Here is a 21,382-nt window from a genome sequence, read left to right on the forward strand (position 1 = left end):
CTGCTTTTCAGTCTTGCAGATTTCTTTGCTCCTGATGAAGAGGACCTGTACCTCTTTGCCCTCGAAATCAATTTATATCTTGAGTAAAATCTACGCCAAACACAAGATTATTGCTCTCTGATTCTGGAGTATCTCACGAATTTTGGCGAAAAATATTAGTAACTTTTGTTTTTAACTTATTAAGCCAAACTGAAAGGTTTACTATGGTGATTACATGAATGTTTATATTTATCCTTAGCAAAACTCCCATCTACGGCATTGAAACTATTTTCATAAAATTCTCCAATAATTTTTTGAAACTTAACAATTCAAAGAACAGGACTTTTTTTCAATAGCTAAGAAAAAAAAATTGATGTGTACACTACATGACTTCCTTGTACGGAACATTAAATTATACGCATTTTTTCTTGCATTTCATTTACATTTATTGGATTGAATTAAATCCACTTCGTCGATAGCGCATAAACCACAATAGAATAAATGCACTCTGTTAACTTCACTATATTTTGTTTACCATAATGACATTCTAAAGTTAGGTTCACTTAACAGTATTATATTTCATTCATTTTTTAACTCAGAATGCACAAAATTTATATTATCTGATCGTTGCCACATGTTCTCTTGAAATACTATAATAAAGTTAGAACGATGTATAAAAGAAATTAAGCAAGGAACAAAAAAAGAAACATTTTTTCACGGATGATTCAGTATTTCTCATTCAATTAATTCAGTTCTCACTTCGCGACAAGGCAAAAATACATAAAAACTAAAAAAATCTGTATTAAAAATTACGAATTAAATCTTAAACACTTATTTCCTCGAAAAAATTCCAAATAGGATTAAGCATGATTTAATTCGCAATAATAAAGGAAGGTGTTATCTTTGTTGTTGCGAAGCTAAGTTTCTCTAGATTGGCAACAAATCCACTACTCTGCTGATTCAAATGTAAACAAGCAATGGCCGCCATCAAAATAATTATTAGGCTTAGCGGCACTTAAACAGCTTTAAAATTGTCGATAATTCTAAAAATATTGCATACAGATTTATTAAAGTCATAAAAACCTTAACCGAAAGATAAGAACAGCATAATTCAATCATTTTTAAAGCAAAAAATGTGCAATTTACAAATATATAAGAGTAAAGAAACTGAGATCCCTGAGCCGGGTAACAGACTGGATATATATATATAAATATATTAATATACGTTTGGTGAGGCCGATTGCTACCAAAATACGAGGTGCACATCTGCATGTTATAGCAGTCCTATATACAAAATTTCAACGTTCTGAGGCTACTCGTTTTTGAGTTATGCGAGATACGTACATACGTTCGTACAGACGCCACGAAAAATTCTCTTCAGAATTCATTTTAAAGCAGTTTTATAATTTTTTTGGAGGAAAAGAGTCTCTTATTCTGTCCTTACGTACAGAATAAGAGACTCTTTTATCACTATGGTAAATTCTGTCCTTACGTATATCAAGCAAAAACATCGTTAAATTGCATTCGAAAGCGGTCAAAATGGATATTTTCGTTGAAATATGCTGCCTGAAACTTTTCGCGATTACAGTACTTCCTTTTTACTTCGTACAAGGAAGTAAAAATGACCAGTTTTAACAAGTAATAAACATTTTTAACAAGCATTCTGCATATCTACTATTAATTAAATAATTAATCGGTTTGAAGATATTAAAAGAAAATAACCCAAGATCGCTTGTTAATAACACATGACTGATGTCAAACACCCTTCATATCTAAAATATCACAAAATCAAAACATGTGACTACATGTATTGGTCTCCAGGGAGATTTATAAATTTGTTAGCTTATCTGTACAATAGTGCGGAACAAGACGACATCTATATTTATAAATCAATATTCAGTATAAATCGATAGTTAATAAGGCTTTTAGTGCAAAAGCACTGCATATGCTGAAAGTAAAAGTTGTCAGAATCATGAGAATAGTTTTTATTTGCATCATATGCTATTCCATTTGAATTTCGAAGAAACATGGAACTCGGGCTTTATTATCTTTTAAATGTCGTAAAAAGCTGTGATAATCTAATCACCTCGTGATGCTGATAAGCGGATGTGCATTCTTATCGCAGACGTCATGATGATATCACACTCTCGCATTAGGCAGTCTTTTATTTATCAAAGTGCTCAACAAAGTGAGACAGCTGAAAGCATAAAAAATGCATTAATGTGAAATTTAAATGTTAAGTGTGAGGGTAGTTTCCATTATAAAAAAATGGAAGAACTAACAAAGCTTTCGCATAATGGTAAGTGATGCTAATTTTATATTTGTCAAAGCGAAGAATTGTTGCAAGATTTTCGAAGTTATGCTTTTATTAAAATCAAATTTGAATTATTTTAATCATATTATATGTGCCAGTTTCAAGGTAATTAAACGTAAGGGACTGCGCAATGAAATAGAACGTAATTGTGGTTGTTTACGTAAAATATTTTAAAAGTTGTTACATTTTCTTTAATTGTTTTATATTTATGTCTTAATATTAAGATGAAGGGCACAGATATAGTCCAGTTAACGGAAAAAATATAATAATATATTTTCATTGCATTCATTTATTGATACATAAGAATATGTGGTAGTTTGGAGTCCAGAAATTATCCTTGTTTATTCCGTTGCGAACAGCGAGAATGAAGTGTAAAAATAAGTCAATAGATGTCCATAAAAAACATAAAATTTTTTTTGTGTGTGAAAGACAGGAAAAAATGCCATCTTAAGATGATGCTAATTGCTACAGAAGAAGAATATTGGCTAAGTGTGCGGTTGCGTTTCATTAACTATTTTGAATTTAAATTATGTTTAATATTGCACTAAAAATTGTGTTCCGTTTTGGAGGTTGCCCACCCGCGGACGAGCGGTAACGTCGCTGAAAACTGGTAGTTCGGTACGAGGTTCGAATCTCGCGAACGGGCTGCATGGTGCTTTCGTGGTTTTTCCCATGTGTAACGTGTATACGAGCCAGTTTCCCTTAAAAAGTCCTCCACGAAGGCATCCCTCCGTTAAGGCAGATAGCCCTCGAGTGCTTTGCCGTAATCTCATAAAACTAAACCAAACCAACCGTTTTGGGGGTTAATTTGACTGTTTCTCTTTTCCATCGGTTTGTAATGTGTTTTTTTCTTACAAACGAAGGCACACTAAGTGTTACTCTGAAGGCTCTATTTTGTAGATTTTGCATTTATATATATTTATTTTTCGGCCTATCACCATGCGGTAGAAACGCAAAATATGCGTGTATGGTGTTGTATATAGTATTTTATAATGATTGGTTTGGTTTGCTTTATTTAATTACAGCAAAGCACACTAGGGCTGTCTGCCTAAGGGGAGAGATGCCTTCGTGGAGGACTTTCTAAGGGAAACTCGTATACACGTTACACATGGGAAAAACCAATAAAACGCCCATGCAGCCAGCCCGTTCGCGGGATTCGAACCTAACTACCAGTGTTCAGCGACTTTACCGCTCGGCCGCCGGTGGGCTTCATGTATTTTATAATGAAAAGAAACTGCTGTTTTCCAGCAGATGTCTTAAGTTTGCTAATGGAAATATTATATTTATTTTAAAATTTGGCAACATGAGGTGTGAAGCAATGAGCTTATTATCATGTATGATACCTGATATATAGTATGGGACATTTTATTTTCAGTGTATATCTTTATCTGATGGCAAGTTGGATGACTGATTTTCACGAAATGAAACTATTTAATTTGTTGGTGCTAATTAAAAATTTCCGATTTGTAAGCTATGCTTTTGGCAAATTAAAGTAATGTTACAGTTGACTATAAATATTTTTAATTATCCTTGTGCTAGTTTCAAAAAAAGTAGTATAACCCATAAGGCTTGATCACATTAAAATATTTGCATTGTTTTAACTTAATTGCACGAAGTAAATAAGAAGTATTGTAATCGCGAAAAATTTCGAGTATCATATTTCAACGAAAATATCCATTTTGACCGCTACAAAATGCAATTTAACGATGTTTGTGCGTAACATCTGACGTAAGGACAGAATATAGGACTCAACTCAAAAACGAGTAGCCTCAGAGCGTTGAAATTTTGTATATAGGACTGCATGCAATATTTATAGAATTATCAACAATGTAAAAGTTGTTTGAGTGCGGCTAAGCCTAATTATTTTTACTATAGCGGCCATGTTTGCGTATAATTTAATATTCCGTACAAGGAAGTCATGTGGTGTACACATCAGATTTTTTAATTTAAATCTTAATGTTTATTCGTATTATTGACGTTATCATTTTAAGGAATAGTTCCTACTTCTGATTTTAAAGTGATTAACATTTGAAACTTTGCAGAATAATGGATTTGTTGCCAATCTAGAGGAACTATGCTTCGCAACAACGAAGATAACGCCTTCTTTTATTATTGCTGATTAAATCATGCTTAATCCATTCTGGAATTTATTCGAGAAAATAAGTGTTTAAGATTTATTTCGTAATTCTTAATATAGATATTTTGAGTTTTTATGTATTTCTGCCTCGTCGCGAAGTGAGAACTGAATTTATTGAATGAGGAATACTGAATCGTCTGTGAAAAACTGTTTATTTTTTTGTTTATTTGTTTAATTTTTTATAGATGATTTTAGATTTATTATAGTATTTGTATAGAACATGTGGCAACGATTAGATAATTCTTCAGATAATATAAATTTTGTGCATTCTGAGTTAAAAAATGAATGAAATGTAACGCTGTTAAGTGAACCTAGCGCCAGAATGTCGCTATTGTAAACAAAATATAGTGATTTTTACAGAGTGCGCTTATTCTATTGTGATTTATGCGCTATCGAAGAAGTAGATTTATTTCAATCCAATAAGTTTAAATGAAATTCAAGAAAAAATGCGTATAATTTAATATTCCGTACAAGGAAGTCATGTGGTGTACACGTCAGATTTTTTAATTTAAATCTTAATCGTTATTCGTATTATTGACGTTATCATTTTAAGGAATAGTTCCTACTTCTGATTTCAAACTGATTGATTTAATTTTTATTCCCGTAACGATAAAAACAAAGCTAAACAATTTTGAAAATTTTGACGGTTAAAGGTTCTTTAGCAGACACTTTTCGATATGCTTGCACCATTTTGTTAGGTAACGCTAACATAGCTATATCATTTACTCTCTTTGGCAAGTACTGCTACTGTGTGTAGAACATAAGATGTTTAATTTATCTTCGCATATAGCCCCTTTGTCAGAATATTGTTATTAGGCAAAGTTAAACGATTTTTAGTTAAATGTATATAATAGCTTAAATTACTTAATGAAATGTGCGATATAAAACACTAGACACATTAGTTAACAGTTTAAAATTTAATTTAATTTTTAATATTATCAGATGCTCTATCCTTCAGAAACCATATCCGTTTTTCAACACGAAAATATAAGGAAAGAGAGCAAAGAGAAAAACAATTATGGTTTCATGCAATAGTCATCATTATGATCCCTAATTATGATCATTTTTATTACAATTATCATTACTATCACAGTTATCACACCTCATTTATGATCAAAGCACAATTCATTCTTCACAGTTACTGCTCCAAAAACCTATCAGTCTCTTTAGAATAAACTGACCAATCTCATTTGTCTGACAAAGGTCAGCACAAGGTCACAACATTCATTGTGGCAAGGAGTTAAATGCTCCTGTCATTGGCAAGAGCCCTGAGCACCGTATAGACTAACAGCCCTATTTTAGATCAGATTCTGCTCCCAATTTTGAGAGAGAGCAGCCCTAGGGTTGTAGTCCAAAGGTTTCCTACTGATCAGTGCCCTCACGTTACAGGATAAGAAAGACACAATCCGTGCCTTCCAGGGATTCGAACCCGGGGTCTTTGGGACGGCAGTTAGTGTCACTAACCACTATCCCGTTTGGGCGGTAGAATAAACTGTACGTTACTTAAAAACAAATTCTTTGAGTTATGTTCCATCTTTCGTAAAACCAGCTGTCACACACTATAACTCGCAATTTGCATAGTACTCTTTACTAATCTTGTCGAAAAGGGCTAGTCAACATTTCTGTTGTACATTTTTGGAAGCCGGAGAGATGAAAAATTAGCAACTGCCTTCGCCTGGAATCGAACCACGGACATCTGGAATACCGGCCCGGAGTGCAGAACCACTACACCACGAAGGCACGCTAGGTGGTGTGTATTCAATTATGGCAAAGCACACTAGGGTTATCTGCCTAAGGGAAGGGATGCCTTCGTGGAGGACTTTCTAAGGGAAACTGGCTCGTATACACGTTACACATGGGGAAAACCACGAAAACACCCATGCAGCGAGCCTGTTCGCGGGATTCGAACCTCGGACAGAACTACCAGTGTTCAGCGACTTTACGCTCCGCCGCTAAGGCACGGTAGGAAAGTGGGAGAAATACCTTATATACTCCCCTTTTAAAGGACGACTGGGGTTTTTAGGGGACCCAGTCGCCAAATCCTGGGTGTGGAGAGTCATCATCCACAACCCTTTTAGTTCGGGCGCCACTGTAGAGACATTAGGATTTTTGGAAACCGGAGAGATGAAAAATTAGCAATTGCCTTCGGCGGGAATGGAAACCACAGACCTCTGGAATACCGGCCCAGCGTGCAGAACCACTACCCCACGAAGGCACGCTAGGAAAGTGGGAGAAATACCTTAAACTGTAAATATATAGAAAGAAAGAAATTCACGGTACCATAAGGTATTTCTACCGCCTTCTTAGCGAGCCTTCGTGGTGTAGTGGCCTGCACGCTCAGCGCGTAATTGAGAGGTCCGCGGTTCGATTCCCGGCGAAGGTGTCGCATATTTTTCATCTTTCCTGCTTCGAAACAACCTAATGTCTCTCTGCAATACCATCAGAAGGTAATTAGGATCAATTCTTATTAATGCTTTACGGCAGTTTAAAACCGATCATAAGTAATCTGCCTAGTTTAAAGCTGGGCAAAAGAAGAGAGAAAAACAGTGAAAATCCTGTTGCGATAACAAGGAAATAACTGAGTCAGAACACCCACAAAATCGTTTTGTTTGGAGCGATAACAGCAGTAGTAGACTTCATGAACTGAACGCGTGCATATAATCTTAACCAGTATTTGATTATGAAGAAACTTTGTGCACGCTGTATGTCGTGTTTGCGCATTCTAGATCAAAAACATCATCGCAAGAACCTCTCATTAGAGTTTTATGCATATCCTCAAAACAAATTTTCGTTCATTCATAATTATGGATGAAAATATTTATCCTTGTATACATCTGAGATGGAGTATCAAGCTGAGGCGTCGTAAAAGCAAAGCAAATTCAGTCTAACCATTGGAATGGCCACAAAACTCTGGGATGCGGCTAATTGTAACCTTTATAGTAGGAGGGGGACTGCAATAACGGAGTTATTAAGATAGTTTATAGCAGTGCTTGAATATTTAAACTCAAGTCAAAACGGCCGAGCTTGTGCAAGAAGAAAGTGATCTTTCATCGCTGACCAGATATCATAATTTGCCGTTACATTCGCATTGAGTGCATAGGACTTAATCTACGTTACTACTACTTTCACACGGACATCATATTATTTATATATTTCCATTTGGAATGGAATACTATGGGATTCTTCTTATTATAAGATTTCAGATTCAACTGATAGCGGTGTTTTAATAATTAAACCAAATTATTTGTAATTCGTACTCACTCGCGTGGAGTTTTTTGACTAATATATTTATGAAGAATCTGAAATGTTCACCACATGACTTCCTTGTACGGAATATTAAATTATACGCATTTTTCCCTGCATTTCATTTCGAATTTCATTAGAGAAACATATCTCATTCAATTAACTCAGTTCGCGACAAGGCAAAAATAAATAAAACCTCAAAATATCTTTATTAAAAATTGAAAAATATAGAAAAATATAAAACGCCAAATACAGTTAAAACAATTAAAAAAGCAATTTTTACAATTAAAATTCAAGTTTCTACGCAAACGAAATAATTCGGCTAGCGGGCAAAAAGGTAGATTTTTCGGTGCACAAAATTGAAAGTTTACTTTTCGTTCCACTCGGCAAAAAGACACTGAAGGTTCAGAAACTGACTTAATTCACTATTCTGCTATGTTAAAAATGAAAACAAATATAGCTGCTATGGTAAAAAAATTAGGCCGCACTTGAATAACTTTTAAATTGTTGATAATTCTACAACTATTGCATTTAACCGGAAGATAAGAACAACATAATTCAATTATTCTTAAAGCAAAAAAATACGCAATTTACCAACGTATAAGAATAAAAAAACACAGCTTACGGAGACGAGTAATAGAGTGGGTATATATATATATATATATATATATATATATACATACTTTTGGTGCGGCTGATTGCAACCAAAAAGGGAGGTGCACAACTGCATGTTATAGCAGTCCTATGTACAAAATTTTAACGTTCTGAGGCTACTCGTTTTTGAATTATGTGAGATACATACATACGTACGTACAGACGAAGCGAAAAAAATCCTCTTCTGAATCCATTTTAAATCATTTTTCCAATCCATTTTGGAAAAAAGAGTCCTTTATTCTGTCCTTACGGATAGATGTCACGCAAAAAATCGTTAAATTGCATTCGATAGCGGTCAAAATGAATATTTTCGCTGAAATATGACACCCGAAAATTTTCAGGTGTCATATTTCAGCCTTTACTTCAATACCTTTACTTCGTTCAATTTCAGTACCTTTACTTCGTACAAGGAAGTGAAAAAAAACTTTTTAAATTCTTCTTTTTCAATTAATACAATTTTTAAAGCATACGAGGGTAAAAATTGCCATTGCCAAGTTCGATGTACTATTCAGATTCGAAATGTTACTCTATCCTGCTAATTTGAATATATATTTCTGACTTGCATTTATATCCATATTTATGAGGTTACGAGAAGGTTACAAGAAAGGGTTATAAGAAAAAGAAATTCTAATAAAAATAAAGGCTGCTTTGAAAATTCTGATATGAATGACTGCTTTGAAGAATATGATAAAGCGTTGCACATAGTCGATTGAACGAACCTTAAATAATGAAGTGAAGTCTCTCAAACTAAACAATAAGCATATTGAAAAATAAGCATAATTTATCCAGAGCAAATGCTTATACGTTGCTTAACATATTGATTAATAGTAACATATTAAGAGGGGGGAAATATGAAATTTATTACATTTCTTGTTTCCGATTCAATTTGGAATTTAAGAAATTATTATTAGATATTAGATAGATTCTGACTACATGATGTAAAGGAAGTGTTCATTTTGCGTTTAGGTAAACATTTCTTTAATGCTTATTATTAAAATTTAGGCAGGATAAGTGCTTTGCTCTAAGCAGCATACGGTTTTAAAAATCGTCGAAAATAGTTTTCCTCGTTTTATGAAAATAGACAATCCTATGTTTTTTGTAAACAAAGTGGCTTAAAGCGAAGACGGTATTCTCATTAATATATGAAGAGAAGCTTGAGTGATCCTAAGCTGTGACATTAGGTTATTTTGAAGCGGGATACATGAAAAATGTGCAATGCCTTCTCCGGGACTCGAACCTGGACCTCTCGAATACACGCCGAGTGTGCTGGCCATTACACCACGAAGGCATGCAGAAAGGAGAGAGAAAATACCTTATACACAGAAAGCAAATATCTAATACACAGGAAGGAGAGAGAAAATACCTTATATTTTATATTTAATTATTTTCCTTTGTTGAAATGGGCGCGGCCTGTTATGATCATAAGAGCAACTTGTTTGGTTAGATGGGTGGCGTTGTGCCCCCTACTGATACTGATACCTTATACACTGCTCTTTTTCAAAGAGCGACGGAGGATAATGGGGTCCAGTCGCCAAGTCCTGGTGTTGAAGAATCATCACCCTCCATCTTTTTAGTTTGAGGGCCACTGTAGAGACATTAGTTCTTTCTAAAGCAAGTGATATAAAAAATGTGCAATGCCCTCGCTGGGAATCGAACCTGGATCTCGGATACGCACCGAGTGTGCTAAACGTTACACCACGAAGGCATGCTGGAAGGAGGGAGAAAACACCTTATATACTCCCTCTTTTAAAGGACTACTGGGTATTAGGGGTCCCAATCGCCAAATCTTTGTGGTGAAGAATCATCATCCACCATCGTTTTCCCTTCTGGCGCTACTGTAGAGATATTAGGTTATTTTTGAAAGCAGGAGACGTGAAAAATTGAGCAGTGCCCTTGCCGGAATCCGAATCACGGATCTCTCGAGTATGCTCCGAATGTGCTGACGACTACACCAGGAAGGCATGCAGAAAGAAGAGAGAAAATACCTTATGAAGTCTTAAAAAGGAAACTAGAAAATCATACTATTCGTCGTTTAAAACCTAAAATAACGGTAGAAAGTTAATAATATGATAAAAAAAGCAAACCATATAAAGAGAACTAACATATGTTATAACAATTTGCATATTCTCCTATCACTTCGAACTTAGTCATGACCTCGTTCTCTCCAAAGGGTTATACAGATTTTGAGAAGATCTTGAGGGATTTAAGGAGACTCATACACCTTAAAACCCATAAGATGTTCGAATAGATGACTGTCGTAAAAATTGGGATAACTTATTTATTTTAAAAGCAATTACTACCAACTTTTTACAGCTGACTACATAATATAGCTGCTTTCTGAAATAGTCATCAGAAAGTTTGTGTTGCCACAAATATTTTTAGAATTTAATCCGCTTTGTGACAACATTTTTCGTCATGTTTCCAAATTGCGCGCGCAGTTTAAAACATTCTGTTTCATAATTTAATTCCATATTTAATATATAGCTTTTATAACATTTGGAAACTACTGTGAACCTAAAATTCTAAAAATTCCGTGTTAAATTTTTATTTTATTTTGAGTTGAGTTTATAAAATGTATTTTATTAACAAAATTTGTAATGTTTTCGTCCACAAAATTTTTTCAGTATTAAAATATTCATCATATTGTTGGTTCAGTTAGAAAATAGTGCCCATATAAAGAATTCCATCCAATTTCAAGGATGTACCATTAGCCATTTTTAAAATATCGTGCGAGCAAGGTGGAAACATGGCGAAATATTTTGTCACAAAGAGGATTAAATTACAAAAATATTTGTGGCAACACAAACTTTCTGGTTACTAGTTTCCAAAGCAGCTGTATTATGTAGTCAGCTGTAAAAAGTTGGAAATAATTGCTTTTAAAATAAATAAAATATCTCAATTCTTGAAACAGTCACATATTCGAAGATCATGAGGGGTTTAAGGTGTATGAGTCACCTTAAGATGTTAACTGGAACTGGTAGTCGGTCAATCAGTCGGTAGCTTGCAGTTGTCTTATGTCGGATGTCTGCTACCGTCTGAGTTGTGTTCTACCCACAGAAGCTGCAGATCAAACAAGCTGCAGGAAACACTGGAAGCGACAGCCTTATATTATTGATGCTGGAGTACATAATGACGAGAACAGTCCTGCCCAAATCGAAAAGCTAAAGATTTTATGGCTCGTTTGATAAAAAGTAGTGAATTGTGGTGCCTCTTAGGATTATCATTGTAATGTGAGTTTTAGTTTCGTTAAGCTGCAATGCTCAAGAAGAGACTTAAAGTTTTTATATTAAATGCTATTAAGTCTTGGTCTATATGCAAATATCTCTTCAATCTCGATAACTCGGGAAAGGAAGTTCCTGGCACTTTGTAATTAGACTCCTCAAAGTAATTCCTAGGCCATTGGCTGCCTGCGTACTTTCCTAAGACTGCCGCCCCAAAATTTGAAAATAAAAGCTCAATGATTAATAAAATTTTATCTCTTACTTACTAAGTACTTACATATGACAAATTGTATGAAAGGTACTTAGATAAGACAAGTACTTACAATGACTTTAATGAATTAAAAATATTAAAGAGTGGTGTCGCGAGAGTCCGGCCGCCCCTGATTTTTGGCTCCAATGTACTTTTGCTCGCTGCACCCCTGCTGGGAATTGCCCTGAGATTCCTTAGACTATCTGCATTGGTCACATTAATCCAAACATCTTAAAGCAAACCCACAGCCAAAGTACCATATGTATAATATTATTTCAGCTTCCTAGATTGAAAAGTGAGCACATTAGAAGCGTTATATGGTGGAAGTGATGAAGATATGGTGAACCATGAATATTCAATAGTGCTCTCACTACTGAATACAGGGCTTATGATGCAAAAGAAAGAATGTAATAAATTATTATCATTTATATCTATCTGATCACCGGATCTATATTTCATCTGCCTACTTGTCCTAGTGGCTGATGTTAAATATGGTATATTTGTTTGCTAAGTGACTTGATAATTTCTTTCTAGCGCAATCAAATAGTCTGCAAAAATAGCCTTAAACTCGTATGTTGGATCATAATTAATCACACATTTCTGCAATCATTACAAATAACAACATTGAATCATATTTTTATTAGTCCAAAGGGATTTGAATCCCGAAGGACTATTAGTTTCGTTTTGGCATTTTGCGTCGGACTCATAAATGTCGGTTCACTTTTCAAACTGTTGCCACAAAATTTTAGAGTCCTGCATTATATTTGAAGAAATTAAATAATGAAAAATCTGTATAAATGTATGTATATTTCTCGTATTGTGATAAAACAACGGTACATAGAGTCACCGAATTTTGAATAACGTAATCCTCCAACGAATATGAGCATGTGGAAGACCAAATTTGAAATTTGAAATTTGTTTTATGATCGATTTCCTATTTTTTAAAACTTTGACGAATTTTTGATCAACAAACTCAAGGATTTCAAAGCGAGCAATGGCAACGTTGTGCAGAAAAAACATTTTTATCTCCAGCGCGTGAGTCTCTGTATCGGAAATTCTAAAGATAGGCTCGTTTTAAAACTATTTTGCGATATTGCTGTTGCACTGGATCTTATGGTTTAAGTGCGAGGAACATGATATTTAATAAAGAAAGGTAACACACAAAATGTTAAAAAACGCCCCTTTGGACGTAATTTAAAATCTGAAACATTTCAGAATTTTTTTTTTTTTTTTTTTTTTTTTTTCGGGGGGGGGGTTGGGCTGTAAAAACGAAAATCGTCTTTGGAACAGAAATAACAGAATAAGATCCTGATTTACGTTTTTCGCAAAGAAATTTTACCAAAGCGAACATATACAAAACGAGGGATACCTTAATTTGCTTTGTATCGAATTATATTGTCAGGAGCTCTAAGCACGAGCTATTCTTCTATCTTTGTTGCAGAATATTAAAGTAGAATTTTCTGTTTTTTAATTTTGTGTCGTGACTATTTTTTATTGAGCGTTGTCAAAAGATATTAGCTAGATCTTTAGGAAGCTCTAAGAATTTTGGAACTTATTATTTCTGTTTAAATCGTGATATTAATTATTTTATTTGTCCCAGGTCTGAGGTCATTTTGTTTTTATAACAATTATACTTCTTTTTGACTGTATTTTGCATGCACCAAGAGCCTTATTGATTAATTTAGCAATTTCCGAAATACGCAGGCTTCGTTTAAACTGATCTGAAAGACTTAGGCATAAGATTTATTCAAGGTTGCGAATGTTAATTTATAAATTTTCATGAGGTAAATATCAAATTATAAGGAAGTATAAGATGATTTAGGGAACCGTTAAAATCAAAGGTCATACATAGGTCATAGCATAAGCAATCATCAGGGTCTGCATGACTTGTTTTCGCCAAGGTTTTTTAAAAAAAAAGACTTTCACCCCCTTTTGGAAGGGTCACTGTTTCTACTTTTCGCCATATTAAAGCTGCACGCCGTTAACAGATAACGAATGATTCCAATAGTTCGTGATAACACATGACTCTCAGAAGCAAGCAACAATTCACATGACTTTGTAAAGCAAGCAACAGTTTACGTGTGACATGATTTGGCAGCTGTTATATATGTGTGTGTGTGTGTGTGTATGTAATATTTTATTCTTTGACGTTTTACTGACGTCGCATTCCTAAAAATGTAAAATTAATCCAAAGTAATTTTTGCATTGTTTATAATCGAACTTTGTGCACCATAATTTTCAAGACGATAAAGGCTTTTTGCAGTATGGGAAGAGGTATTTTATCCCATTGCACTCGAAGCTTTCCAAAGTCAAAAGAGGTTGTAAGTCGACGTTTGGACAACCATTTTTAAAAGTGCGAAAGAGCAAAATTCTATTGGCGATAGGTTAGAAGATTTGGTAGGGATGCAAATGAAGGTTATGGGCTTGATACCCATTTCTTGTTCCATTTTTATTTATTTATTTATTTTTTTTTTTTTCAGAAAATTAACAGTGGATTTTTACGTGTTGCTGATTGCTTTGTCTTAATGCAGTTCTACTGATGTCTAAAGAGAAGGTATTTCATATTTGAAAACTGAATTTAAAATATGTTTTTGATAATATGTGGAGTTGAGCTTAATAGCTTTTTCCCTTATCTTTATTTTTAATTTGCCGTTATATGAAAAGCCAGCAACAATCATAAATCCCTTAGAAAAACTTTCTTTAGATTCCTTGAACAATGTGTTAAAATTTTTTTTCTCCTCTTTGATGATAATAAATGATTCTCTTTTTATTTAATCATTTAAGCAGGGCTGTGGAGTCGGTAGGAAAAATGACCGACTTCGACTCCTGGAATTTTAATTACTCCGACTCTGACTCCGACTCTGACTCCCTCATATATGTAAACATATACGCGTGGGTTATAGCTTATTTTTTTAATATAAAAGAAGTAATAGATGCTACAGGAAAAAATTGATGGCATAGCAAATTATTTATATTAATTAACATTTATTATGAAATAGAAAAACTGGCATTCGTTATTTCTAAGAAACAGTATAGCTTCGGCAAGATCTTCTTTGTTGGAAGCTCATACATCCGATTTGATTAACTTCAGAGCTGAGAAGAGTCTTTCCTCACTAACTTGAGTAGGAGGAAGAGCTGTTAGGGTTAATTCTTTTAACTTTTCAGGATAGATTTTTATAAGTTTTAAAAGTGGTGTCTTGAAAGCGAAATTTTATTTCTCTATTTCTTCAAAGGCCGTGTAGAAATCTTCTTTGTATTTTTTCATTTTTATATCTAACGGCTCTTGGTTCCTCATTCTCGCCTCCTGTATATTCTTCAGATTGCAGCATTTTTGTGGCTATATACGGTTTGGAAAGAAGGGTTTCCAATTCTACAAGATCATTCCACAGTCTTTCTGTTAGTGAAACATTAGGAGTATCTACTTCTTCTAAGAAGTTTTTAATTCTAAAAACTCTTTATCATCAAATATGTACTTCTTTATCGCGTTGCTGGATCAATATTTGCTCTTTTTCCTGCTCGCTTTCTAAGAATGGCATCCATTTTGGGAGTTCTTGCTGCTATTGCTGCTTACCTAAATTTACCAGCGAGATTAGCAACTAAATGAATCAGTTTAATTGCTAATGTCAAATATCACATTCCATCCTTATATTTATTTATTAATATGTCAGTAAAATAGAAAAGAACTATTTATTAATGCATACAGTCCGTAAATAAAAATAATAACTCAGCTTGTCATTAATTTTTTTCAATTCATTTTAATTTCATTTCAAATTGAAACTGTCCAACGAAAACTGGATTCGGAGTCGACCTGTTTTTAGCGACTCCAACTCCGACTCCTTTTACCCCAAAATCTGCCCGATTCTGATTCCGACTCCATGACTCCGACTCCGACTCTACAGCCTTGCATTTAAGTACACCGAAGATTCGTCTATTTTGACAATATTTTTCCATTTTTGTTCGGATAAATGTTTCTCATAAGGAATTCTGCAGCGCGTTCTGCTACATGTCGTGGAGGAAGACGATGCACATTACGTTCTTTCTGCTTTTTAATATTTAAATCAGCACTAGTCTCTTTATTTACAGTTCACACAGAGCATTTTAATGAATTTTCTAATGCCGTTTGATTAATTGAATTTTCTTTTAACATTAAAGATCTTACTTTTTCAACATTTAAAGCATTCTATTTTTCCCTTGGATAAGTATTTAGAACAATTTTTCCATTCGAAGCTACCCATTTTGACGTTTTCTTCCTTTGTTGTTGATAACATTACCTATCGTAGCTCTAGATATTCTTACGAAATGTTCAGGTACGGTAAGATAGCTTCCCCGCAAAGCAGGTTTAGGGTTGCCATAAAATGGAAAAAAGGAAGGCAGGGTTGCCACATTTGACGAGAAATCGCTCGTTTGGATATTTGGCGACAAAATTGGCGCAAATTTGCGGTTTTGCAGCTGAGGATGGTGGTTCGGTAAAACCATCGAAACTAGTCCTGTGAAAATTTTGAAAAAATAACGCTGATTTTTGTTGTTTAACTTCTGAATTAGTACTTATTCAGCGTGTTATTGTGTCTTAATTGAGTTTCGGCGTGTTATTGTGTCTTATTCGGCGTGTAGTTTTATTTATATCTTCCTTAATGTTATCTCATTGATGTACTACAAGACTCTTACAAAAAGGTCATGTACTCCCATAATTTTTGAACTACATACCGTAAAGCCACTTCGTTTATTTTACATTTTATGGTTTTTTAAATATTTCTGAATTACAAGATAACATGTTTCTCTTGGAAGTTTCTGATTTTGACCATTCATCTAAAACATACGTACATACACAGTTTTCAAAGCAAAACATACTCCACTACATCAAAATAACAATTTGTTGTCGAATCATTCTTTAAAACGTTTAGAACATTTTTTTCCATCAAAATCCATTTAAAATGGGTAAAAAGTATTGTAAACATCGTCTGTTTTCATGAAATTTGGCAAGTCGTCAGAGGATTATTCATTTTCTTAGACCTAATGCACACTATAACTCAAATATCATAACTTTTGGTACATGTGTGACCATTTAAAAAAAAAGGTTAGCTTATGTGTGTAGTTATACCATCAAGAAAGAATCTATTACGCTTAGCGTAAGATTGTTTTTGCCATCATCGTGCTAGTAAAGTTAATCACTCAAATTTGTCTTTTTAGTTTTGCATATTGAGACATTTTGCTAAAGGCTGCAGAATATGTGGAATAATTTAAAAAGGAGTAAACGTCATATGCAGTTTTTCTTTGAAGTTGTAGCGTAAAAGATCCCCATTTCATAGAAATATTACATTCTATAGCAAGTATTATGAATTAACTAGATGTTTACTTCGCTTTAAAAACATCTGTACACTAAAAGCATTGTGATTTGATTAATTTTTATGCAAAAGCGTAGCTATTTCGAATTTTAAAAATGTTAAACATAGAAAATGCCGTGGTTCGCAAAGCAAATATTTATTATTGAGATACGCAGAGATACACGCAGTGTTACGTGCAAAGAAACACAAGCAGAGTAATACAAGCAGAGATAAGTAAGTACAAGCATTAGCAGCGATAAGCGGTTACAGAGGTCATATATATAACTTTACAACAGATCATGGTTAAACAAATCGTAAACAAGACACATTACATAACCAATCAAAAATAACATACAGAATGGGATTAAGTTTCAGGATAACTCGGACCTGGCTGAAAGCTAATGAATGTATCGGACGTGACAGAAAGCTATACTTCTTTTAACCAGTAAGAATGCGATTACAAATATTTCAACAAAAAATATTAAGGTTTCATGTTTGATACATAAAATACTGTTTCTTTTTTTCAGCAATGTTTCGAATGCGTGCTGAGTATCGAACGTTCGTCTAAGTGCGAAAAGAATGTATTAGATTAGAATTAACTGTCGTCAAGAGTTAGTATTCTACCTAATCTTTAAGTTCAGTGTTTTTGTAACACTTAATTAAATTCGCATTTATAATGTAGTGCATGTTCCTTATAGTCGACTATAGTGCATACATAGCGTTAGAATTATTAAAGAATGTCAAAAACCGAATGCAGCTGGCAAATGAAATATGTTTAGTTAGGCGTCACAGATAGTTCTTTAAAGCATGAACTGGAGTTCAAGACTCATATCTAGTATCAATATATTTGTTTTTACACCACCTCAAAAATGTGTTACCGAATTGATAACAGCGACTAGCTCAGCATGTTTTAAATAAGATAATTCATTTTGTATAGGTTCTATAAAATCCCTCACTATATAGAACCTACGGTGATACAGTTATGGTGAAATATGTTAAAATCTATACACTAGACTCCCTCTTAACCGGCTTCCGTTTAATCAGATCTCCGCTTTAACCGGCCGTAATTAGTTAAGTTCGAAAATCCAAAAAATAAGCAAAAGAATTACAGAAAATTAAAAATTCCTTAATTATATATTTTAAATATGAAATAAAAAATAAATAAACTTTAAGAAACGAAAAACTTTGTGCATTAACGGTATTACACACTTCTCATATAGTTCAGAAATAAAATAAGAACCAAGAGCCAAAAATCAAAAGAGTTTAAAAATAATAACAGTATCGCACACTTATCTTAATTCAAAAATAAAAGAAGAGCTAAAAAGCCAAGAGCGTTTAAAAATATTAACGTTAAGTCCCTGCCGGTGCTGTAAGCACTATAGAGCAGAAAGAAACTTTGTCAGATGACGACATCATCGAAGCGTTCGCTGATGTGGTTTACGATGACGATGACGATACTCCGACATCGCATTGTCATCGATGTCTCCGACATGGATGACAATGCGACCTCTGTCATATCGCATATTGATGGCGTAAAAGTACTGGAAATGGCTTTATGATATATGGAACAAAGGACATCAGCTTACTTCACTGATGTGATACTTTAGAAAAAATGGCGAAATTAAGCAACAAATCGCCAAATTTCCAGCCATCAGCAGAAAAAGTGCCGGAAATTTTTAAATATTCCTAATAATGGTATGTAAACCTTTTTTCATAAACTGACACATCTAACTACAAGACTACTTTAACTACTGTAACGTCAGAATACCCGTGTTGGGTGCAAGAAAAGACAGGTTGTCTTTTAAAATATTTATTTTAAAAACTTAATTAGAAATTCTTGATTAAATAGTAAAATAACTGAATCATTACAGCCATAAATTAAACAAAAGCCACTGGCGCGGCGAGGACGCCAAAATGCGTCCGTTTTCTCTCGTTTACAGCATCAAAAACTTGTTACACAAAGCTCTCTCTTTAAGAAATCTGGAAGGAGAATAATTAGTCCCTTATTGCCGGAAACCACACGAGGGGGTTTCCGCTGCACATTTCTTCAAAGTTCTGCTGTCCATTTTGAATCTGAACAAAACAGGAAGTTCTCATTAAGCACCTAGAAGTCCGAGGGGTGCATATGTCTAATCGCCCCACTACAAAAAAGTGCACTTCCATCAATTTAAAATAACGGTTTTTTTTTTTTTTTAAATTCTCCGCTTTAACCGTAATTTCGCTTAACCTGTTTAATCCCGGTCCTATTTAGGTCGGTTAAGAGGGAGTCTACTGTATTATAATTTTTCAAATTATATATCATATTAATGCAATTATTGTTATTACATTTATATAATTTTTATTTCAGGAAATTTTACTACAAGTGACCTTGCAGCTACATTAACAACTTCACCTACGACTGATGTCTACAGCATCAACGAAACCGATTACCAGTACATCCTCATTGGAGTATACACCTTCTTCGTGTCACTTTTCTTCATAGGTGTTACTTTCCTTTTCCTCAAGAGAATGAAAGACGCTTGTTGTTCGAATTCTCATCCTGACATCGATGAATATGATGCCTTAAGAAGCGATGATCTTGTTCATGATTGTCAGAATGGCAATTGCTGTGTTCACAGCATACAATATGAAAGCGATCTTGATCGTCCCACAACAAACATTCACTACACTGACGAATCCGAATTCGATAATGTTTCTTTGGATCCACGTGAAACGGGCGGGACGGTTGCGACACAGGAAGAACACCCTCCACAGTACGAAGGTCCACCCTCATATATAAGCGATGCGTTCTCATGATTGAATAATTTTCCATGTAATTATGGAAAAAAATGGAAGAACACACTAGGCTTGACAATTTCGAAAGATCTGAAGCAAACATAGTAAGTCTTCTACAAACGGAACATCGAAACCTTTCAACTGCCGAAGAATTTCAAAAGCTGAGATAATGCTTACTAACGAAGATGATTTAAAATGTCTGTTGTATCCTGGCGAAAAATACTTATTTAATACATTAGGAACAGTCAAAAATCGTTGAAATTGATATTGAATAATTTGTTGTGTATTCTTGAGTGACCTATAAAAGTTTAAATTCAGGTAATGCATATGTGCACATAGATAGGATCGAAAATTTGACTTGGCATCTTCGAATTTCCAAATGAGAAATATGAAAAGCATTTGCCCTTTAAGTCTTTGCTCAATTGATATTTGAGAAATATGAAAAGCATTTGCCCCCTAAGTCTTTGCTCAATTGAGATTTGAGAATATTGTTTGCAAACGTTCCTTTTCAGAAACATTTCTGGCGAATTCAAGCTATTTTAAAAGTGTTGACTCTCCTTATTTTACTTATCTGTTACTAACTATAAATAGTATTTGTCTGACTGCATGATGCTACAGTAATTAATATTGTGAAAGAAGACTTTTTTCAAGCAATTATTACTTACTCATATTTCCATATTCACGACTTTTGCAAGCATTTCTTGGACAAATAATGCGAATCAACATAGATTTTAAAGTGCATATAAGAAACATAAATCATATATAAAGATGTGAAAGCTAACTCCTGGAAGGACCTTAGTAATACAACCACATGTGTCATGCGGAAATCTCTTTCCCGCCAAAATGCCGTCAGACCTTGATTCGAGTTTTAAGACTGATCTGGATTTTGGTGCCAATGAACTGCATAAAACAATAGACTCTAAAATTTAAAAGCCCTTAAATCCTCTCATGTACTTGCTGGCAAGCGAAAGAGGGTATTTAAATTTCTCGATAATAAATGTCTCGTATGTATTTATTACGATCGTGTAAAAGTAATAAATGTCTTGTAGACTTTACTACGATCTTGTAAAGATAATAACTGTCTTGTAAACGTAATAAATGTCTTGTATTATGATAAAGGCCGTGTCTTGTATTACGATATACAGGCTCATTATATATTATTAATATAAAGAACAGATCATTGTGAGATATAAAAGGCATTTCGATAGGATATTTTTAAATGAATTAATAATTGATTAATAATTAAATACTCACGAATGCTTTGTTGGCTTTCCAAGCGATCTTCAGAATACATTCTTTAAAAGTGGATTTTTAATCCAACATAACCCTTGACGGAGTCAGCATTTGGGATGTCATCTTCCTGTAAAGAACTAAGTGTTAACTACTATAAAGAGAACAAATGTATAGTTTTCTAATCTATGCTAAAATCTAAGCCGTTGGGGGAAATATATGATGCTCAAACATACAAAATTCATATTCTGTATAGTT

General features: G+C 33.9%; 1 protein-coding gene across 2 annotated transcripts; it reads left to right on the forward strand.

Moving 5' to 3' along the window:
• Positions 1 to 1,995: 1,995 nt before the first annotated feature.
• LOC118183326 (uncharacterized) lies at positions 1,996 to 21,012 on the forward strand. Of its 2 annotated transcripts, XR_004757214.2 has the most exons (3): positions 1,996 to 2,278; positions 14,279 to 14,352; positions 19,467 to 21,012. XR_004757214.2 is itself a non-coding variant. In XM_035352827.2 (2 exons), exons 1-2 carry the CDS (start codon positions 2,248 to 2,250, stop codon positions 19,913 to 19,915), a joined length of 480 nt encoding a protein of 159 aa, XP_035208718.1. In that variant the 5' UTR covers positions 1,997 to 2,247; the 3' UTR covers positions 19,916 to 21,012. The 2 variants fall into 2 exon arrangements, 1 of the variants encoding a protein (XP_035208718.1); XM_035352827.2 differs by lacking the exon at positions 14,279 to 14,352 and having other exon boundaries at positions 1,997 to 2,278.
• Positions 21,013 to 21,382: the final 370 nt, after the last annotated feature.

The sequence above is a fragment of the Stegodyphus dumicola genome, chromosome 2 (assembly GCF_044657685.1).
Source record: "Stegodyphus dumicola isolate Sdum_Otavi_A_Nest chromosome 2, ASM4465768v1".
Taxonomy (NCBI): Eukaryota; Metazoa; Arthropoda; class Arachnida; order Araneae; family Eresidae; genus Stegodyphus; species Stegodyphus dumicola.